We start from the raw sequence: 23,743 nt of genomic DNA, 5'->3' as shown, positions 1-23,743 counted from the left end.
GAGTTCCAGGTTACATTCTTGAGCTTCTGGCTCTGGTTCCCAGGAGATACTGGTATTGTGAGTCTCAGGACAATATTTTGAATCACATCATTAGCCTTAGACAATACACTTAATTACCATCTTAGAATGGTCTAGTCTGTATTTCACAGTGGATCTCAATACTGATTTTGATCCTACCATTCTATACAGCATTCTGGCATATTAGTCTAAAAGGTCTAGTACTCCCTTTAATAAGAACTTTGTATGTGTATTATGGTTTGTATTACAGTGTTTTCATTACAGAAAAACATATTTTTACACAAAATATGAAGGTGTATTCCTTCATCAATTATATATTCATTGTGCTGGAACTTGGAACTGTAGTAGGTGATGAAGATACAGTAATTAAGCAAAAGCAGACAGATTGCTTGCTTTAAGAAAGATAAGTGAAGGTACAAATACACTGCAAGTGATTACATCTGAGGCGAGGGAAGCACAAGACAATTTGAAGTCATATTGCAAAGGGCTTCTTCAGTTTAGTCTTAAGAAATTAGGAACAAGCAATAAATAAACTTGTCTGTCTGCCCTAATATTTCCCTTCATATTTAAGATAAATGAAACATTTGTGTGTATGCACATATAGCATATATTTACATACACATATCCATATTATCTATCTATCTATATAGAGAGAGAGACATCTGTCTATATCTGTAATGTATCTACCTAAATATAGATATTTCTATCTATATCCTATTTCTTTGATTCCATGACCTGTGCACTCATTTACCTGTCATCTGTAACTTTAGCCTTGTTTTTTTCTCACCTTTGCTCACTACAAGCTCTTTGAAGACAGAGAATAGCTGTTTTACTTTGTGGCTCTTGTTCATAGGATCAAGATGAAAATAAAAGAAGGAAAATAGGAAACAAGGAATGATGGGAAAGGAGAGCATTGTTTTCACAGTAGGATTCTCCCCCCTCGCTCCCCCCACTGTTACGGCTTAGAGAAAACCACATCCAACAACTTGGTTCTCCATTATAACCAACAATATACATCAGCAAGATGGTTAGTCTGAGCAAAGGATGCCACCTGTAACTGTGGACTAGAATGAAATTAGACCACATGGGGATAAAAACTATTACTATATTGTCAGTACCATGCTTTAATCAACTAAACTAACCAGTCTTAAAATCAAATGACAAACTTTTACAATCTGCAATGAATATTATCAGCAAATCTATTCCAGAGAGACTAGGTATAGTGAAACAGAAGAAATTGTACCATTTTACAGTTGTATTGGCTTAACTATTTATCGTGAAGAAGAAACAACCAATTTGCAATTCCTCAGTTCATTAAAACTGTAAAAAAAGAATGGAGTATCTGGTAATTATTTGTCCCCCAATCCTTTTCTCTCTCATGTTGGATGGTGTGTAAAAGGATTTATTCTTGTTTTAATTAACTCTGGCTAATCCATTAGTTTGATAGATCAACCTTTTGGGATAACAATTTTAAAAGTGTGACAGATATCAATGTTTACAAGTAACAAAAACAAAATTAAAAAAAAAAACATGGGATGCCTGAATCCACAATTGGTTTATCTTAGGCATTTCCCTGCCAGAAAGAGGAACAGCTCATAAAAACATACATGAGTAGGCTGGTGAGTAGTGGGTGCTTCTTTTGCCACACGAGTAGCATAAAGTGGAGCCAAGAGACAGGAGTTTGAAAGCAGGTGATTCTTACTTGTAGAGGTCAGGCTGAGGCTGTTCACATTCAATTGCTGCGCGGAGGTTTTCAATGGTATCAACGGTATCAACGGTATCTCGTACAGCATAATGTGTCTAGATGAAAGCAGAAGCCAATACAAAAATAGTGCTTCTTTTTATAAATGTACAGACAACTTGGTTATATACACATACATACATATATGTATGTATTAAGTTGCTTGGTATTATTTTTAAATATAACTACAAATAATTAGAAAGATAAAGAGACTTAAAAGATTAAAAAACCCTAAAAGCTCTTCTTGGTAATAAGAGCTCATAATATTCCACTTGTAGCATGTATATAAAATCCCATGAAAATGTAATACATTCATATTGCTGAGACATCTTATTTTGCCCACTGTACTGTACTGTAGAGCAATGCCAATATACACACCTGAGCTGAACAGAATAATTTTAGTCAAAACAATGCAAAATTTTTTCCAACACAATGAAAACTCATTAATAATTCCACCATACGAATGGGCACATTTTGTAGAGTAGTAGGAAGAAGAGATCTTGTTGGAGAAAATGTTTTTTTTTTAGTATTTATTATGTATTTGATTCATCCAAAACTCAAGCTTGAATGAACTCAGTTACAAAACACTGAACAAAAGTAATCTAGATTTAAGGAGTACAGTGCTTACACAGAAGGGAAGGCCTATTCACATGGTCCTTGGAGAGGAAAATGAAACTGTCTGAGCTAAATTTATAGCTCGCCACTAATTTTGAAAAAGTGCCCTGCTAGTTGATTTGATCAGATGTTAAGATAAAAAGAAAACGGAAATTTTTCTTCCTCTAAACAATGTTTTCAATATTAGTGAATATTTTAGGTAGATCTGTTGTTCCTATTTCAACACTCCCCTAAAATATAACTCTTTTAACAGGCCTGAAGACCAATGGAATAGGACTGAAGACCCAGAAATGAACTCACAGACCTATGGCTACCTAATATTTGGTAAGGTAGCCAAAAGTGTAGGATGGAAGAAAGACAGCCTCTTCAACAAATGGTGCTGGCAAAATTGGTTCAACACCTGTAAAAAAAAAATTAAAACTAGGTCCTTATATATTACCCTGCACCAGGATCGATTCCAAGTGGATCAAGGGCTGGGAATATGGCCTAGTGGTAAAGTGCTTGCCTTGTGTCCATGAAGCCCTGGGTTCGATTCCTCAGCACCACATAGATAGAAAAAAAAAGCCGAAGGTGGCGCTGTGGCTCAAGTGGTAGAGTGCTAGCCTTGAGCAAAAAGAAGCCAGGGACAGTGCTCAGGCCCTGAGTTCAAGCCCCAGAACTGGCAAAAAACCAAGAGGATCAAAGACCTCGAGGTAAAACCAGATACTATGAAAACACTGCAGGAAGGTACAGGAGAAACATTTGGGCTCCCTGGCACAGGTTGAAACTTTCTTAATAAAGACCCAGAATCACAATAAATCAAAGAAAGGTTTGACAAATGGGACTGCATCACACTGCAAATGCATTGTAGAGGACATCACTTGCAAGATAAATAGAAAGCCCAAAGTTTAGAAGGTTACCATAGCTAAAATATGGAACCAACACAGATGACCCTCAGAAGATGAATGGATCAAGAAATTGTGGTATATATACACAAAGGAATTCTATGCTTCTATTACAAAGAATGACATTGCCCCATTCGTAAGGAAGTGGAAAGACTTGGATAAAGTCATACTAAGTGAAGTGAGGCAGAAACAGACTCTATGGTTTCTCTCACTGGTAATAATTAGTTTATGTCTAGGACAGTACGCACAGATGATCACAATAGTTCAATAGCTATGTACATATGATCACATAAGATGATGCTAAGCGAAATAAACTCCAAGATATGGAAACAAGTGGTTTATCATTGTTATTTTTAACATACTATGTGAACTTATTTCTTTTGTTTCTTTTCTCTATGGTTTAGCCCCTTTTGTCACTGTATTTGATTTTGGTACCTTGGGTATTGTACATATGTTTGTCTGCATTAGTGAAGGGAAGGAGAACATCAAAACCGTGAGACAAAGGATAAAAAGTGAACCAATGCAACAGAAATACTCCCGAGACAATATGATGGAAACTAACTGCCCAACTCAGTGGTGGGGGATTGGGGAGGAGGGAAGGTGGGAGAAAAATGAGGGAGGAGGTAACAAGTTTGACGAAAAATGTACTCACTACCTTATATATGTAACTGTAACCCCTTTGTATATCACATTCTTTTTTGAACATCCTGAACATTACTAGCTCAATAAATGTTTTTGAAATATAGAATCAGAAACTATAGAACAGATAAAGTTTCTCTTTCACATACTGATTCCTAGGCCTCAACATTAGAGGGAATAAATAGAGAAGCCTTTCAAGGATATACCCAGGGGTGAGAACATTATAATCACTGCTTAAAGGTAACACAGAGAAGACACATATTCAAGTCTTGTGGAGGTCTAGATGACAGCCAAGAAGTGAGTGTGCTAGAAAGTACCAGAGAAACAAGCTATCACATACATTGATGAAATTTAACACTGTTAAAATTATTTCTACTTGTAATAAAACATTTGCTAAACTACACTCTAAGGGACCAAGAGAAGAAATAAAAATTACTCCAGGTATGGCTTCCTATATCTCAGGAAAAAATATATATGTATGGGTATATGTGCATATATATGGGGGGGGGGCAGTTGTGGGGCTTGAACTCTGGGCCTGGGCACTGTCCCTGAGCAATTCAGCTCAAAGCTAGCGCTCTACCACTTGAGCCACAGCACCACTTCCAGTTTTCTGGTGGTTCATTGGAGATAAGGGTCTCATGGACTTTCCTGCCTTGGCTGGCTTTGAACCGATATCCTTAGATCTCAGCCTCCTGAGTAGCTAGGATTACAGGCATGAGCCACCAGTGCCCAGCATGTATGTATGTATGATATATGCATACCTACTTGCCTTCTAGAATAAAAACAAGGAACCTGCAAGGTTAGAGTACATAGTTATTCTGTAACCATACTGTTTCAGCCTACAATTATTCTTATTTTTAAGAAGCCTTGGGCCAGTTTATAGTCCCCGATTCACATGTGCCGAGCCTAAGGTTCAATCCCCAGCACTGCCAAAAGTAAAACCAAACAAAAAGCCTTAGTAAAATGTTAAATTGATTGTGTCAATATTACATTTCAGCAGAACTCTAAAATCGTGGTAGCTTTTGTTTCGGGCATGCTTTTCCCCCCACCCAGTAACGTCCCATACCCCCAGGATCAGCATCTACTTAAAAGATAAAGGCTGGGGCTGGGGATATGGCCTAGTGGCAAGAGTGCTTGCCTCATATACATGAGGCCCTGGGTTCGATTCCCCAGCTCCACATATACAGAAAACGGCCAGAAGTGGCGCTGTGGCTCAAGTGGCAGAGTGCTAGCCTTGAGCAAGAAGAAGCCAGGGACAGTGCTCAGGCCCTGAGTCCAAGCCCCAGGACTGGCAAAAAAAAAACAAAAAAACAAAAAAACAAACAACAACAACAAAAAAAAGATAAAGGCTGATTATATGACAGCTGCCTTCACATACAAATACAGGATCAGGAAAAACAAGAAGATGAGGATGTATTGGGGAACCACACTGTATAACTTAACTACATTGAGCTTAAAATATTCAGGTCAGTTTTGGTCTTTATTACCTTGCAATTGGACTCCCCATCCAGACTGGCTGTAGTGACATAACAGGTTCCATCAGTGGTACAAGATGATAAAAGAATCAGATCACAGGGAAAGGTCTCATCTGCTTGTACTTCAACTACATCACCAACCTAAAATGAAGAGCACAATTATATAAATACTTTAAATTCAAACCAAGAATTCATTCTACCACACACTAAAGTCAAAACAGTAGTAACAGATGTTTGGGGGCTTTGAGAGTATCTTAGCACGTGAAAGCAATAAAAGAATTATTATTCAACATCAAAATCTTCCTTGGCATCACGGGATTATCTTTATCCCAAATAAGCAGTTCTGATGCCCATGTGTTGCTCCCTAACGTTGCTGGCACTACTGTTTGACAAGCCAATAACCATGACCATTTCATGAATGAAGGAAGGAAATCTACATGTAGTAAGAGAGTTAGGCAGTTCATGACCCCTTAGTAATCACAATCTCACTAACCACAATCTCACTTTGCACCATACATATTTCTACCAAATTTGCCCGCAGCAAGATAACAGCTATGATTACTGGGTGTCAAAATCTTCTTTAGGCCTTGTACCTCCGTGACACACTTAGTGCATCTGGACCAGTCCACATGCTCTCCTGCAGGCATTCTGCCCTGCTTCCCACAAGGGGAACACAGGGCCCTGGGTCTGCCTGTTTATAACACTAACCCCAATTCACCTGCCTAGCTCTTCCTCCGCCTTCCTTCTGCTGCAGGTGTTTGTGGGTGTCCGCCCACCTATGTATTCAATGGGTGTGGGAATATAATAAGAGATGGTGGAGCCTGGCACCAGAGGCTCACACCTGTAACCTACTCTAGAGAGCTGAGATCTAAGCCAGCATGGGCTAAAAAATCCAAGAGATTTTTTTTTTTTCCTGGTCCTGGGGCTTGAACTTGGGGCCCGGGTGCTGTTCCTGAGCTCTTTTGCTGAAGGCTACTGCTCTACCACTTTGAGCCACAGCACCACTTCCAGTTTTCTGGTGGTTAATTGGAGAGAAGAGTCTCACAGACTTTCCTGCTCAGGCTGGTTTTGAACCACGATCCTCAGATCTCAGCCTCCTGAGCAGCTTGGATTACAGGCGTAAACCACCAGTGCCTGACTGAGTCCCTACTTTTAAAGGGAAACTTCACTATCCCTCACCTGCACCCAGTGACAACTTCTCTTTCAGTGTGACCAGTTTTTTTTCGGGGGGGGGGGGGAGTTAAACAGGAGCCCCTTGAGGAGGCGAAGGCAAAGAGATAAAGCTTTAAGATTTGGCTAAACTTCAAACTACAATCTACTTATGCTGCCTCCAGGGACCTTAGATCACAGAGCCTCAATGGAAGGCAATTAGTAGGGCTCAGTGAGGTCTCATTTGTGGTCTGAGTTGCTGTTCGCATTATCCCCCATAAGCAGCCTCCTCCAGGCAGGCTGCCCAGCCCTCTCCTGACCAGTAGGAACACTACCTGATCCCCAAATAACAATGCAAGGAAAGTCAGTTTCCTCTGCCCTTCACAACTTTTAAGAGGTGGCCTCAAGTTCAAGCAGCTAGTTCCATTTTCAACCAGACTTAGAACCTGGGGCTTAACCTTGTCTCTGGCCTAAACTAGTGAGCCCTCCCTCCTTCTCCCTCTTCCCTCCCTCTGCCCTCCTTCACGGAATGCTTCCTGTCCTAACTCCTGACGCTGTCTAGTGGGGGCCAAGGGACCACACTGCCTCCCCGGGGCCCAAAAGAGCTATCCCCTAAACATATGGCAAAGGAAGGGTTAAGAGTTTTCCACTGGGAACGTGGCTTAGTGGTAGAGTGCTTGCCTAGCATGCATGAAGCCCTGGGTTCATTACCACAGTACTACATAAAGAGAAAAAGCCAGAAGTGGCACTGTGGTTCAAGTGGTAGGGAGCTAGCCTTGAGCAAAAGAAGCCAGGGATATTGCCCAGGTCCTGAGTTCAAGACCCAGAACTGGAAAGGGAGGGAGGGAAAGAAGCAAACAGGCAAACAAGTCTTTTCCAGGCTGGGGGTGTGGCTCAGTGGTTGGGAGCTTGCTTAACTGAGTGTTGGGTCTGAGTCTGGGTCCCATCCCTAGTACGTCAGGAAACAAAAACAAAACAAAACGAACATCTTCTTTAGTAATTAAAAAAACTCAGTTAATCTGAAGGCATCAATTTTTCCCATACAATTTCTAAAGGAAAAAAAAAACACATTTCATATAGGTCAATTTTCCAAGAATTAATTTGCTGTCAGATGAATGAATATAACAATGAGAAATAATTTATCAGCAAGTATCCAGAGCTCAAGAACAAGAAAAAAAAAACTGACAATAAATCATGAATAATTTAGTCCAATGCAGGTTCCACCAATAATAAGTTAACAGAATTTGTACTTTTAAACTTAAATTGAGGGGCTGGGGATATGGCCTAGCAGCAAGAGAGCTTGCCTCTTATACATGAGGCCCTGGATTCGATTCCCCAGCACCACATATACAGAAAACGGCCAGAGGGGGCGCTGTGGCTCAAGAGGTAGAGTGCTAGCCTTGAGCAAAAAGAAGCCAGGGACAGTGCTCAGGCTCCGAGTTCAAGCTCCAGGACTGGCCAAAAAAAACAACCCACAAAAAACACCTTAAATTGGGCTGGGGATATGGCCTAGTGGCAAGAGAGCTTGCCTCATATACATGAGGCCCTGGGTTCGATTCCCCAGCACCACATATACAGAAAACGGCCAGAAGTGGCGCTGTGGCTCAAGTGGCAGAGTGCTAGCCTTGAGCAAAAGGAAGCCAGGGACAGTGCTCAGGCCCTGAGTCCAAGGCCCAGGACTGGCCAAAAAAAAAAAAAAAAAAAAAAACACCTTAAATTGATATCGCAACTCTGTCACTTAACTATGATGATTGCAAGTACCTCAGCAGGTAGAAGCCTACCCACATTAGGAGAATATCAATATATGGCATACTAACAGACAAATTGGCTGTGAAATGCTGAACTAATATAATATATGACAGTGTTCTATTTGCATTATGATGTGATAAAGACAGAGATTTAAGACCTATTTTGGAACAATTTTATTTGCCAATCTTAATTAGTAGCCAAGAGCAACAGCATCAGTAATTAAATTTTAATTTGCAAATACTATTTTGTTATATCTTCTTCCTCAATGACATAAACAACTTAATGTTGCTTAAGATAAAATCACAATCTATGCTTAATATACAAAAGAAAAATGACAACATCTTTTTCTACTAACATCTTAGAAGATGAAGTATTCATTAGAGGTCAGAAAACGAGCTATAAGCACTGATGAGTAAAATCAAAAGAGCATTTTTCCCTCAACACAAAAATATCAAGACCCTCACACCTCCCAAACAATAAGCGGTAAAAGAGGCAGGGGCCAGATCACCACATTAGGGGATTTCAATTTACCCTGAAGGCAAAGGGAAAGTAAAGACAGGGGTAAAGAACAAGTGTCATTGATCAAGATGCATTGTGCTCATAAATTGACATGTTGAATTGAAACCCTTTTGTACAACTACGCAAAGAAAATGAAAAGAACGAATATTATGACTCAGTCATGACACTGAAGAAGCAGATGTGGCATGGCAGGGAGTATATAAGCCCTTACTGTAGTATTTTCTGTTAAGCTGTACTATGAATGAAGCTATAACTTCTCGAAAAAGTAATATTATTAATTTTCTTAATCTCCTGATAGAAACAATATGAAAATGTTATTTAACATGGGTCTTACCTAACAGAAATAGCAAATAATTTGACTAAAGGATGAATTGCCCAAGGTATTAAAAATTAGTACTCTGGCCAGTTACTGGTGGCTCACACCTGTAATCCTCATTACTCAGAAGGCTGAGATCTCAAGGTCATGGTTCAAAAGCCAGTCCAGGCACAAAACTCTGAGATTCATCAAAAAGCCAAAAGTGGCAGTGAAGTGGCAGAGTGTCACCCATGAGAGGAAAAAGTCAGATGAGAGTGTGTGGGCATCATGAGTTCAAGTCCCAAACTCCTATACATTGCTTTGAGACTGTAAATGATGCAGCCATTGTGGCAAAGTGTGGTGGTTCTTTAAAAAGTTAACCACAAAAATACTGTAAGACCCCCTGCCCCCTAATTCTCTACCTAGTGTATATATGTTCCCCACCATACTGAAAATAGAAGTTCAAACAAAATGTTCATAGCAGCATTACACATAGAGGTCTTAAGTAGAAACAACACAAAAATTCACTAGCTAGTGAGTAAATAAAATAGTATAGATCCTTAAAATAGAAAATTACTTAAGCATCCAAAAGGAATTAACAGATGAATTTTAGAAATTCTGAAAAAAGCCAGACACAGAAGTCATATAGTATATGGTTCCATTATAAGATATATTGAATATGTAAATCATAGAGAGGGAAAGCAAGTAAGTGTTTCCGGAGCTTGGGTACGGAAAGCAATGTAGACTGACTTGTTTCATGGATAGAATGTTTCCTTTTGGGTGATGAAAGTACTCGAACTAGATAATGTTGATAGCTGTACAACACTGAATATACTAAATGGCATGTCATATTTTAAAATGTGCATTTCTACCACAATTAAAAAAGAGTGAAGCAAAGATTGTACCTTAATCTTTTCACTTTCTTTTCTCACTCGCTTTGCATTTTCAATAATGTAAACAGTGCTTTTGTTGACTTCATTGTCAGCTCTGTGTCGAAGCCAATCTTCATATCCCTGTAATGATTTTAAAAATCACTGTATTATCAATCTCATTATCAATCTCAGATAATGAAATAAAGCTGTTAACAAACTTCTATAACCCCATATAGCAAATCTTTGTAAATATAATATTACTTTTGAGAGTAAACTCAGGGAACAGTTTCAAAATATTCCACAAGTAAAGATCTATATTGTTTTAAAAGACTCCTCAAATTTTTGGAATAATTACTTATTTATTGCCAAAGTGATGTACAGAAGGGTTACAGTTTTATACATAAGGCAGTGGGTACATTTCTTGTACAATTTGTTATCTCCTCCCTCATTCCCCCTCCCCCTCCCCCTTTCCCTCTCCTCCTCTGAGTCGTTCAGTTGGTTAAGTATTGCTTTTGGAGTCGTTTATCTTTTTATCCTTGGTCTCTTGATTTTGATATTCCCTTTCCCTTCCCAGATAAATATTAATAAAACACAGGCACGAGCATCTTAATATTCTTCATCTGTGAAACACCACCATTTATTTTTCTAATTCTATACTGATATGAGTTAACATTAATGCTCACTGCTCTTTTAATTTGGAAAATAACTGTACTGAGTTTTTATTTTCTCATAGAACTAATCATTGAAATAAATGTATTCTTCACTATGTTTATAGACTGCTGGCCTGATCATGGGTAAGGCAATATTCCTCTTTACCTACAGAAAATAGAAGAAAAAGTATGATTGTTTGGTAAAGAATTATAAAACATTGTACAGATGAGCAGCTAACTGACTTGGTGTTTAAAAAAATTGTGAACAGCTTTTACAATGAAAAGTTGGGTGCTGGTAGCGCATGCCTATAATCCTAGCAAGTCAGGAGGCCAAGATCTGAGGATTGTGGTTCTAAGCCAGTCAGAACAGGAAGCCCATAAGACTTTTTGGTTTTGGCCAGTCCTGGGGCTTGAATTCAGGGCTTAGGTGCTGTCCCTGAGCCTTTTTCTGCTCAAGGCTAGCACTACCACTTGAGTCACAGCACCACTTTCAGCTTCTTTTGAGAAGTTTGTTAGAGATAGGAGTCTCAAGGACTTTTCTGCCTGGGCTGGCTTTGAACCACGACCTTCAGACCCAAGCTTCCTGAGCAGCTAGAATTACAGGCGTGCCACCCAGCTCCGTGAGATTTTATTTTCAATTAATTACCAAAAGACAAGAAGTAGGCTCAAATGGTAGAGCACTAAACTTGAGCAGAAAAGCTCATGGAGTTCAAGTCCCAGGACAGGCCCAGTGAACAAAGGGATTCATTTGTTTAAGTATGAACTCCTTTTTGTACCCCTTTGCTTTCCTTTTTGTTATGGAAATCTCCATGCCTTTTAACATTCAATAGTCTAAGAAAACTTCTTGATCACCTCCTTTCCCTAGTGCTATATACATTCCTATTTTGCTGCTCTTCATGACAGTGCTCCCTAGATTACGTTCAGTGAAGGTGGTGAAAAGGGGCCAAATATGAACTACTATTGGGAGAAGAATGAATCTCTAAAAGCCTTCGTAAACTGTATATGCTATTCTTGGAACCAGCAATTTTATGATATTAAAGAAAATAAACCCTACAGCCTCAGGGAAAGAACATTCCAAAAATCTTTATTTAGCAACAGAACACTTGATAAAATATTCTTACAGTTCCTGCGAGCCAAGATAGAAGACCAGATAACCTCAAGCAGAAAGGTAACTTATTCCCAAAACTGTTCACTCAAGCCTGCATTCAGCAAGCTTCCATGGGGTACTTTTGAGAAGGCTCTTTGATAATAAAGAACTATCTAAGTCTGTTTGAAAATAATCAGATCTGGGTACTGTCCCAATATGTGATAAATGTTACCCCACCCCAGGCCCCTCCAATTTCCTGTTTACATTTTCAGTTTCATCTGGAAGTTTACAAAGGTACTGGCTTACAAAATGTTCAAAATACTTCAAAGACATCCGTATCACAGTCTGCAGTTCAGATCTGATAAGAAATAGTAATAAAAATCCCTTTGCCCAACACCTCCTTCAGAAGCATTAGGAAAATAATAAAATTAAAATATCAATGCTCCTGATTCTGTGCTATCAGCAACCAAAAGGAAAAAGAATCTACTGGAATAAGAAATTTTTAGTTAGACCTAACTCTCTGGAATAATTACTGCACAATAAAAATCCACTTCCCATTTCCTACTCTTTATGTTTATCCCTACAGAGAGACACAGAGGAGGAAAAAGGGCAATAAAGATGTGCCTTACTATCATTTTAATATATTTGCGATGGGAACTGCATTTCAAAGTAAGCCCACGGTAGATAAACATGAAAAAGAGCCTACCCAACACAATTTAAAACCAGGTCGTACTGGAATGAAGATGTAAAGAAATTTACCTGCTTGATGGCTGTAACAGTTATAACAAAGAAAAGTGGAAGGCCACTGGTAACTGGGCTAGTTGGTGTATCTACAATGACCTAGGAAAAGTAAATTGAAAGCAAAACGAAAATTAGCCATTATTTTAAATGAATCACATTTTGCAAATATTTCAGACAAAACACATTCCAGTAGCAAGGTGAATGTTAATTTTCATTAAAACAAAAGCAATCCACACAGTAAAGAAAATTCAGGCTTAGTTTTTATCCCAAGCTGGATAAAATAATTTAAATGGGTTTATTGATACACCTACATCAGCCCTTACACTATTATCATCCAGTTTCTAGAGATCTGCCTTTCAACAAAATGGAGACAAGCTCCTACCTTCATGTAGCGGGAAGCTTACAGGGAAAATAACAATATCAAAACTAGTTTGCAGCTTCCATTGTTTGCGAACCCCTAGGTGGAGATTAGGAAGCGTTCAGCTCAAGAGAACGCCAGGCAAAAAGACACCACATCATCCAGCTACTCAGGAGACATTAATAGGAGGACATGGTCTAGTCTGGCTGTGGGCAAAGAGTGAAACCGTACTTGAAAGGCGCTGAAAGTAAAGCTCAAGTGTTAGTGTGCCTTCCTAGCAAGAGCAAAGCCCCAAGTTCAAAAGTATAGTATTGCCAAAAAGTAATAACAGCAGCAACTAGTTTGTAGATGCTGATTTGATGAACATCTACAGGTAACTAGATTAAAGGGGTCTATCCAGGTCCAGACAACAGTATACATGAGGTCTCCATGGTAGGAGGGAGAAGAGAATATGTAAGGAAGCGAAGAAAGCCAGTGCAAGAGGGAGTGTTGTGTGAAATGGAGCTGGAGAGGGAGGCAAGTACCAGGCTGTACAGGGTCCTCTAGGCCAGAGGAAGCAGTTTATTCTTATCCCATAAAATAATGGGAATTCCTTGAGAACGTGCATCTCAAAAAGAACATTCTTAAAGCTTTGTAAAAGATAAGTTTGGAGGGAATAAGAGCAATGGCAGGTAGTCCATTTGGGAAGCTGTTGCTCTAATTCAGGTGAAAGATGATGGCTTGTGCCAAACAAGTGCCAAAGTTATTTAAGAGGCAAAAATAGAAGAAATGGTAAGTAATTAGATGTAAGTATGTATTAAGGATGTCTTGCAGATGTCCAGTTAACATGCCTGGGTAGGTGTTGTCATTCACTGAAATAGGAAATACAGAAAGAGAAGGTGATTTAAGGGACAGGGAGCATAATGTTCCCTCTGCCTTCATAACTCACTTGATTCTCAACTCCAACCTCCAGCCAGGCCTGCCCCTGCTACACAGAAGTGTACACAGGAAACATTTGACATCTTGCCTTTACACAACCTCTTCCCTATCCCCAAGATGCTGTGCAAGTAATTGTGCACCAGATAAATCTCTTTTGATCCTTGAAGGCTCAGTTCAGGTATCACTAACTTTCTGACTTTCTTAAGCTCCTTGGGTAGAAAGAAATCTGAACTTCTACTTTATATCCTCAGTAATTTGTTCATGCTGCTTGAATGACTTAATATAGCACATGAATACACAATCCTTCACATCTATAACAAATTCCTCAGTGGTAGAAAAAAAGTAGTATCTTCATTGTATTTGACACTCTTTTGTTACCTGGACTATGGAAAGGCACACAGTAGGTGTTTGGTATAGACTTATTGAATCAAACTGACATGTACTGTCCACCAAGCAGAATGACTCTTGTAAGCAGAATCTACTACACAGTTTATGTCTCTTAAAACATCTTATTAAGTGCTCCAACATTCAGTACTGAAATTGGATCCTTTCCTATAGGATATCCCATATCGGTTTTTAGTATCAGGTTTAAATACAATTATAGTTCTACCCCAAAGTCTCAAGGTGGATAAACAGAAGCATTCAACATCAACACATGGGATTTTTCTGAAAAATCTGACAAGAACACAATTACTTTTAATGTAGCAAATTTTTCAGGGAGGAACTATGGTAAGGGAAAGATTTTAATAGAATATAGACCTAAAGATAGAAGATACAATTAAAAATGTCTAAAATTAAGATAAAATAGTAGAAAGAACTAGAGGCAGATCTAATCTACTAGACTTTCACACTTCATAGGAATTAATCTACTAGACTTTCACACTTCATAAGAATAAGTAAATGTGGCAAAGCAAAACTGATAACCAAGATAAGGGATGTCTTTAGTTAGGCTGAAACTTGTGTCAAATAAAGTAAAACAAACTATTTTCAATTTTGAAAATTTAATGCTATATACCCTTATAAGGTGAACAAAAAAATAAAATATGTAAAAAATTTTAAAGAAAGTAATGATGAAATAAAATCTCCATAAGTGTCCTAGTAAAACAGCCTTAGAACTTGATTCCAGTGTCTCAAGACTGTAATAAGCCTAGCTACTCAGGAGGCTGAGAATGGACGATCATGGTTTGAAGTCAACAAGGCTAGACAAATCAAAGAGCAAACAGCTGGAACTTGAAGTAAGGCTCTAGTGGCAGAAAGCCAACAAAGCCAAGCAGGAACACAAGCTCCAGTACCTTCCTCCACCACACAAAGATTAAGAAAAAAAACTCCCAAACCCCCACAGCTTTATAAATCTATGTCACACAAAATTTAAAATATAATTTGTACTATAAAAAGTCATATTAAGTCCTAGAATTTATCTGTTTTTAATCATAGGGCTATTTTTAATGTTGGAAATTGTTTGTAGCAATCAAGTTTCTCAGTCCAATTGGGTATCTATGGAGCTCTTACCTGTACAAGGAAAATTATGAGAAAGTAAAAATTGGCAATTCTTCTAAACTGTTCAAAGAGATTCTTTGGGAGGAAATTCCAAAGTGTATACTATAAAGAAAAAAGGAAAAAATATTATTACAAAGAAAAGTCCTAAGCGTAATTACTGATATAGTCCAGACTATCATGTAAAGTAATATTTAATATAACATAAATATAATATAAACATGTTTAATATACATACATAATATATAACAGATATAAAACATTGAAACATAGTACATAACAGATATAAAACACTCCAAGCTCACATGTATGCATAAATTTATTTCAGAAAACTTTTTGACAAATGAAGCTTCACTGAGCACTAATCTCTACGTAGTTTCATACTTTTTATTTCTCTAATCCAATCTAAATTGACTCTTAATTATATGTTCTCATATCATGCTATACACACTACCTTAGTATATAACACTATTCTCATTACTGTGAGTTAATGTGTTTGTTTTTGTTAAGCTTTGGCCTCAGTATTCAATGACTTATATGGGAGCAAGTTGCTCATGTGTATCGGTTACTTCTTTCCCCCCAAAACCTACCAAAGGGCCTGGTACAAAGACAGTAAATTATTTGGATGAATAAATAAACAAATTAGTTCCCCGAGCCAGGTACCCTCCAGAATCTTGATCATTGCTAGAGATAAAACCGTCTATACCAGTACCTATAATCTTCATGATAGCAGAGAATGTGTACAAAGTTGAAAAGGTACACATACAACCCTGGGTTTTTATTTCAATCAACAATAACCACATTGGACTTTGGTAAAGGTTTTCTATGTCAAATTGCACATGGTCAGAAGAGAGAATTCTTTATCCAACTACTGAACCAAAGTTCCTATCCATAAGAAGTCAAAGGCCCAGAGCATGACAGGTATATGGGAATTTACTACTACATTCTTTTTTAAAGGCTTATATGGGCTCAAAGTTCAGATAATCTGAAGAGAATGAAGACAAATGGAAGCAAAACAACAGGCATATTACAAACACTAGCTACCTCAAGATTTTTCCGTGGAGCCCAACAGAAATGCCTTAGGTAGGACCACTTAATAATAAATGCAAAATTGAGCAGAATAGCCACTATCTGGACAAAAGGAGTCCACACTTCTCATGAAATTTCCAATGTAGTTTGTGATACATAAAATCCATTCAAAACCACTGATCCAGTAACTTTAGAGTTGTCTTTGTCCAGACTAGCACTTAACACTCCTAATCACTTGGGACCAATTTTCCAAAACAATAAGCTAAATTTCAACAACAGTTGAACCTTGGGAGTGTTGACCTTCTGTTCTCAAAATAAAATTCTTACTAAACAAGTATTAAGAGCTTGGGGGAAGGTAGTAACATATCAAGGGGAACAACTTTTTTGTTGTTTCTCAATACTATTAAGTCTATCATAATGGTTGTTTTTGACCCATGAGGCTGCTTTACTACTGAGCTCAAGAGAATCCTCTTTAGAGAATCTTCTAACTAAAAGTGAGAATGAAGCTGGGCATCAGTGGCTCAGGAGGCTGAGATCTGAGAATCGCAGTTGCAAGGACAACAAAATCCATGAGACAACTGATCTCCAATTTACTACCAAAAAAGCCAGAAATGGGAGCTGTGGCTCAAGTGGCAGAGCACATACCTTCAAAATTAATTAGGTGGGACTTCCTTATTCTTACCCCACAGAAAAGCCTTCAAGATGAGGTCCAGAAATGTTTAAGGGAAAAGCTAGAAGACATAGAAGTTGGTGGAAGCTAAAGATCTCAAAAAATTTAGCTGGTGCGATCACTGATTCTTTTGCTAAAGATGGAATTTCCAAGTTTTATACAAAAATCTGGTGGTTGCCAAAGGTCTCTGCAGACTATTTTCAAGTAGTAGGGGTACAGAGGACGTTTTTATTCTAAAAGTATTTGTCCTCCAAGGAAAAAAAAGATAGCATTAATTTTAGGAGTAAATAAAATTTAAAGTAGGTCAAAGTGTTTGTCTTCACTGTTCCCTGCATCACTAACATTAATTTCCAGGGTTGCACTGACATTTCTGATGGTATTGGTAAATAAAGCGCCCAAATCAAGTGTCATTTTTATCAGTGAATGATAAAGAAAATCAGCACTTGCTGCAAAGTTGGAAAGTCTAGCATGTCTTATAAATTATACATTTCTTATATTAAAACACTGTTGCTAAAATTCAAGAACACAAAGAAACTTTGAAGTTCGCAACATTTGATGGCAGTAAAGACAGGATGAGGTTGATTAACATAGGAATGTACTCCGGCGGACATATTAAAGCAGTTCCCGGTAGGGGCAGAGATACTAGTAAACTAATGTCCTTGCACTTAGCATATCCTTGTGATAGCAACACAGCCAGAGATCAAAATGAGATTAACTGGGCTGAGGATATAGCCTAGTGGTAAGAGTGCCTGCCTAGGATACACGAGGCCCTAGGTTCGATTTCCCAGCACCACATATACAGAAAACGGCCAGAAGCGGCGCTGTGGCTCAAGTGGCAGAGTGCTAGCCTTGAGCGGGAAGAAGCCAGGGACAGTGCTCAAGCCCTGAGTCCAAGGCCCAGGACTGGCCAAAAAATGAGATTAACTGCTGGCTCCGCTCCCGACATAGCATGTTTTATAAAGTATACATTTCTTATATTAAAACACTGATGCAAATATAAGATACCAAAAGATAAAGCAAGGAAGAAAAATCCACGTATGGATTTATTAGTCTCTCCAGAGTTAAACTATAGGCCTCTTTTTAGGAAAAATCCCTTCACATATTCAAAACACATTGGGGTGAGGATGTTATTTCAGTGGTAGAGGACATCTGAGGATCAAGGTTCAATGTCAACACAGACAGCAATGTCTATGAGTCTCTCATCTCCAATTAACCACCAAAAACTGAGACATAGAGCAAGTAGCAGAGTGAAAATAACTAAGGGATGACACTCAGGCCCTGCTACTGGCACAAAACAAAACAAAAGCAAATACTTGAGCCTCTAAAGAAATACTTAGCTAAGTGCAATACTGCAATAATAATCACACAAAACACCAGGTGCTGACGGCTCACACCTGTAATCCTAGCCACTTAGACTGAGATCTGAAGACTGTGGGTCTCCAAGCCAGCCGGGGCAAGAAAGTCCCTGAGACTCTTATCTCCAAGTAACTACCAAAAAAAGCCAGAAGTACAGATGTGGTTTAGTGGTACAGCAATAGCCTTGAGAAAGAAAAAAAAAAAAAAGCTGAAGAGTAACACCCATGCACTGAGTTCAAGTTCCAGGGCTGGCACACACCCCAAAATAATCACAGAAGCACAACAGTGGCTATAATTTATTGAGATATGAAGCACAATGCTAAACGCTTTATGTGGATGATTTCATTTCATCCTCACTATAATCCCATTGAGTAGATACTATCATTAATACCTTCATTTTATACATAAGAAAATTTAAATGAAAGTTAAATAACTTTTAACTTCTAAACTAGATCTTCTGTCTCAAAGGATGAAGCTCTTTGCCTTGCAATGTACACAATCATAATAATTTTTCATTTATACTAAGAATACAATACTAGAGTTCTTTTTCTGAAATTACCATATTGCCAGTTTCTTTTTTAGCTCAACACCTTTTGCAAAAAAAAGCAGATTAACCAGCAGTTAATTAGAAAAACTGTAAGTATGTAATAGAGGAAAAAAATTGTCAGGCTAACAGTGTAGAAATATTCACTTCTTTATTCAAGTTTCATATGTCTGTTTGGAAACCAAATTTTAGTTACCTCATAGGCTCTTATTTTTAAAATACCCTATTGCATTATTATTACTTTTTTGCTACTGGCAAAACTCAACCTAAATAAAATCTGGAAAAATTCTATTAAATACATAAGATTGAGAATTAAGCCAGGTGCTTGTAGATGACACTTGGTAATCCTAGCTATTCAGGAGGCTGAGACCTGAGGATCGAGGTCCAAATTCAACCTGGGCAGGAAAATACATGAATTTCATCTCCAATTAAGCAGCAAAAAGCTGGAATGGTGCTGTGGCTCAAGTACAAGAGCACTAACCTTGAGTGAAAAGGCTCAGAGACAGGGCCCAAGAATCTAAGTCCAGTACCAGAACAACAACAACAACAACAAAAGATTGAGAATTACAGAAAAAAAATGTGAAAATTACAAAATTGATTATCATTAACTTAATGAAAATAGTCATACTGCTGGTATGTCATTTTACCATCTTCCATACAAAACATTGTATTAACAATAATTCCTAAGGGGCTAGGAATATCGCCCAGTGGCAAGAGTACCTGCCTCCTATACATGAAGCCCTGGGTTCGATTCCTCAGCAACACATACGTAGAAAAGGCCAGAAGTGGCACTGTGGCTCAAATGGCAGAGTGCTAGCCTTGAGCAAAAAGAAACCAGGGGACAGCACTCAGGCCCTTAAGTTCGAGCCCCAGGACTGGCCAAACAGCAAAACAAAAAACACAATAATTCCTTAGAAAATGTTTTACATTTAAGTGCAAAAGGAAAGAAAAAATAGGCTGGGAATATGGCCTAGTGGCAAGAGTGCTTGCCTCCTACACATGAAGCTCTTGGTTAGATTCCCCAGCACCACATATATGGAAAAGAGCCAGAAGGGGCGCTGTGGCTCAGGTGGCAGAGTGCTAGCCTTGAGCGGGAAGAAGCCAGGGACAGTGCTCAGGCCCTGAGTCCAAGCCCCAGGACTGGCCAAAAAATAAAAAGAAAAAAAAGAAAAAAGAAGGAACACAATGCCAGTAGAACTCTATCTTCAAAGCCACCAAGCCTTATTCAGTATTTGTGCTCTTGGCTTTATCACTAACTGCTTTGTGACTATGCCAGTAACATTGTTTCCCTGGGCTTTGTTTCCTCATCTGGAGTCAATGAGTGAAACAAGATAACCTCTTAGGACCTTTTAGCTCTATGAATCTGTAATTCATAATTTAAGGGCTACTTTTGATTTTTCTAGTCAGATATACTATAGGGTAAATCAAAATTTCCAGTGAACAGACTATTTACTATGTTGGGCACAAGTATGGAAAACTCAGGCTGAGGATAAAACTTCTACCATATGGTGTATGATTAAAAGGAAACAGACTCTTTACCCAAATATATCACAAGTGTTCTACAGATCTACATATCTGCTCATTAAGCTACTTAATTTTCACTTTTCCTCCTTATTTTTTACCTCTTTCCATTTCCTGGAATTCATTTTGATAAGAACAGCAAGGAACACGAATGTGCAAGTGTCTTTATGGTGTCCTGGCTTGTGATGTTCTGGGTAGATGTTTGAGTGGTATGGCTGGGTCACAGATCTGTTTAGAGGTTTTTTTGTTGTTGATGATGATTTTTTTTTTGGGGGGGGGAGTAGTCCTAGGGCTTGAACTTGAGGTTTGGGTGTTGTCCCCAATCTTCTTTTGCCCAAGGCTAGCACTATACCACTTGTGAGACAGCTCCACTTCTGGCTTTATTTTTTAGGTACTTTATTGAAGTTAAGAGTCTCAGAGTTTCCTACCTGGCCTAACTCTGAAACATGATCCTCAGACCTCATCCTTCTAAGTAGCTAGGATTGCAGGTATGAGCCACTGGCACCTGGCTCTATGTTTAGTTTTTTTGAGGGACTTCCAGCCTGTGTCTAAAGTAGTTGTACTAGTTGACATTCCCACTAAAAGTAAACTAGGATTCCTTTTCCATTTTATAAATTAGATATTAATCTTTCAACTAAACATATTTGCTTCTATATCTCTACCCAAAGGAAAAACTAAATGTTTACAAACCAAAAATTTTATATATACTTAATGTGTGTATAGATGTTGGGGATTGAACTTAAGAGCCTCACACATACTAGGCAAGTATACATTTTTAAAGGAAGGGCATAATTTATTTAATTTTGTGTTTCAGATCTTAAGCCATTACAAATATTCATTGAACTTACATTTTTCAAAAGCTCTACTTTGTCAGGCTATATGAAGAAGCAAGAGAATATTATCAAAATCGGTTCCATGAGCCAACTATCTAGCAATATATGGGTGCTAGATACTGCTGGTTAGCCCAGCAGTAAAGACTATCAAATTAATACTTGCAAAATGAAAACTACTGAGTGTGGAATATAAGCCATTGCACAAACTGGAGTGATTAATTTGGCCAAGGGGGCATGGCTAGTAAACAGTTGGGCTAGGATTGTAAGGCAGATATTCAAACATCCAGGCCACTGGCTCTTAACACACTACCCAGAATTAAGATCATTCAGGTGGTGACACAACTACAGTGAATGAACTCTTAATGAGACACAAGTCAAACAATGTACAGAGCAGAATAGGTCCTTTTAGGCCTCAGGAATTTAAGTCTGAGGCAATGAGAGGGAGGGAAAGATACAGTGACAGTCTTACCAGAACAACACATTCCAGAAGAATGCAAATCATTTACATCCTGATCCAAGCATTCAAGAGCAATTCAATAAGCTTTGCACAAACACACACACACACACACACACACACACACACACACACACACACCCCACAAGAATCAACCCAAGGCCTGGGGGAATGCTGGCAAATCTGTCTCTCTCCTACTCCTTCCTCCCTTTCTCCTTCCCTCCCAAAACCACTCCTTAGCTTTTAAGGTTTAAATAATATGCATAATCAAGAGGCAGTAGGCATCATAATGTAAGACAAGTGAATGAGTTTTCACTGTAACAAGACAAAATGACTTTTGTGTTTGTTTTTTTAAGTGCCTTTCAGGGGAATGATTACCAGAGTTAGTAGGCATGTATAACCACGTATGCATATATAAATACAGCAGGTTCCTCACAAGCATACATTCAGAATATGCCTCCCTATATGAACATCTATTGAGTTAAAAAAAAACAACTTACCTTTGATGATACTATTCTATTATCACAAAATCTCTGTGCAATGTACGTTTCTGTGTCAGAAACTGGATGATTGCCAACAAACACTGTGCGTGTACCAACTCGTTGCTCTTCTCCAGCACACTGACCAAGAAAAAAAAGGGGGGAAAGTCAGCTTTTCATCAAACTTCTCTATGCTTTTCTCTAGCTTACAAACCTTGTTTGAGCATGTTTGTCTATTACCTGGAAAAAGGAAGTGGCAAGGACGAAGAAAACCTTGTAAAGGAAATGGAAAACCCACTATACCCTTAGTTGCTGACTTAGCAAAAATTAGGAAAACTCTTGCATGAAACAACTGTTTTACAGCCAACAGTGCAATTCTAAAATGATTACAGAAAGAATGTAAAGAAAGTCAGAAAAAAATCACTCTAGGACATGCCTCTCTCTCTCTCTCTCTCTCCTCTCTCTCTGTCTCTCTCTCTCTCTCTCTCTCTCTGGCCTTGACCTCAGGGTCTGGGCAATGTCTCTAATAGCTCCACTCCTAGCTTTTTGGTAGTTAGAGTTTCACAGACTCTTGTTTGGCTGGCTTCAAACCTTGATCCTTAGATCTGTCTTCTGAGTAGCTAGGATAACAGGCATTAGCCACTCTCACCCGACTAAATGTGATTATTTTAAAAGTAAATCTTCTTGGAGAAGTCAGGAACTACTGTACTGGCTCACACCTATAATCCTAACTACTCAGAAGGCTAAGGACTGAGGATGGAGATTCAACTGCGGCTCAGGCAGACAAATCCCAAGGATTCTTATCTCCAATTAGCCAGAACAAGCCCAGAAGTAGAACTGTGGCTCAAGTGGTAGAATGCTAGCCTTGAGTGAAAAAAAGCTCAGGGACAGTGCTCAGGAACTGAATTTAAGCATCAGAATTGGCATAAAAAGAAATAGTATCTTTCCAATTCTAAACTGTCTTCAACTCCTGTAACAAAGAATATAGGAAGAAAAGCACAATGCAATTTTTCAGGCAGATATTTTTAGGAATTCCTTACATTTGAAAGTCACTTAGTTTTACTTAGGCTTCTTCATATATTATTCTATCTCTGGTATCTTTTGAACAAGGCCTAAGTGACCCACATCACCAGAAATGGGAGAAAATGGATGGAAATTATCATGCGGGTAGGTATTTGTCTAAGTGCAGATTCTGGTAATGATTATTGTTAGATATAGGGGCCTGAAAGAAAGAAACTGTAGAATGTCTACTTCTGAATGTTTTTCAAAATAGGACATATATAGGCAGGTTTAGAGCTACCTGAGGATTATGGGTGTGATGGTATGAAGTAGATCTTTTCTATGCCTCTTTCCCTCTAAATCTAATGAACCTATAACCTCTGGTGGAATTTCCTGCAACTTTAAAATACTGTTTGGCCCACATAAAAATGGAGGTTCTATATCATGTAAATTCACTGTGATTTTCCACTTGCTGCCAATGGAGAGTGTCAAAACAGTGGTATTAGTTCCTGTGACTTTGAATCATATAGGTGCCCTTGCCAAAGAAATTCCAAGTAGCAAACATTAAAAAAAAAATTTAGATGGCAGACAACATTGTTTTGAAGGGCCAACTATGTGATTCCTGCCATTTCATAATGCATTTTAATTCATTAA

General features: G+C 38.4%; 1 protein-coding gene across 8 annotated transcripts in view; it reads right to left on the bottom strand.

The window, feature by feature from the left end:
- Window positions 1–23,743, bottom strand: part of Atp11c (ATPase phospholipid transporting 11C) — a 140,718-nt gene that overhangs the window by 58,995 nt on the left and 57,980 nt on the right. For all 8 annotated transcript variants that reach the window (XM_048335589.1, XM_048335587.1, XM_048335588.1 and 5 more), the window contains 6 exons: window positions 22,112–22,231; window positions 15,220–15,309; window positions 12,453–12,533; window positions 9,990–10,097; window positions 5,385–5,513; window positions 1,721–1,818 (listed from right to left, as the gene is read on the bottom strand). In XM_048335589.1, coding sequence (XP_048191546.1) covers window positions 1,721–1,818; window positions 5,385–5,513; window positions 9,990–10,097; window positions 12,453–12,533; window positions 15,220–15,309; window positions 22,112–22,231 — 626 coding nt within the window. The remainder of the gene's footprint in view (window positions 1–1,720; window positions 1,819–5,384; window positions 5,514–9,989; window positions 10,098–12,452; window positions 12,534–15,219; window positions 15,310–22,111; window positions 22,232–23,743) is intronic.

Source organism: Perognathus longimembris, chromosome 28 (assembly GCF_023159225.1).
Source record: "Perognathus longimembris pacificus isolate PPM17 chromosome 28, ASM2315922v1, whole genome shotgun sequence".
In the NCBI taxonomy this organism is placed as follows: Eukaryota; Metazoa; Chordata; class Mammalia; order Rodentia; family Heteromyidae; genus Perognathus; species Perognathus longimembris.
This window is presented reverse-complemented; position numbering and strand designations above follow the sequence as displayed.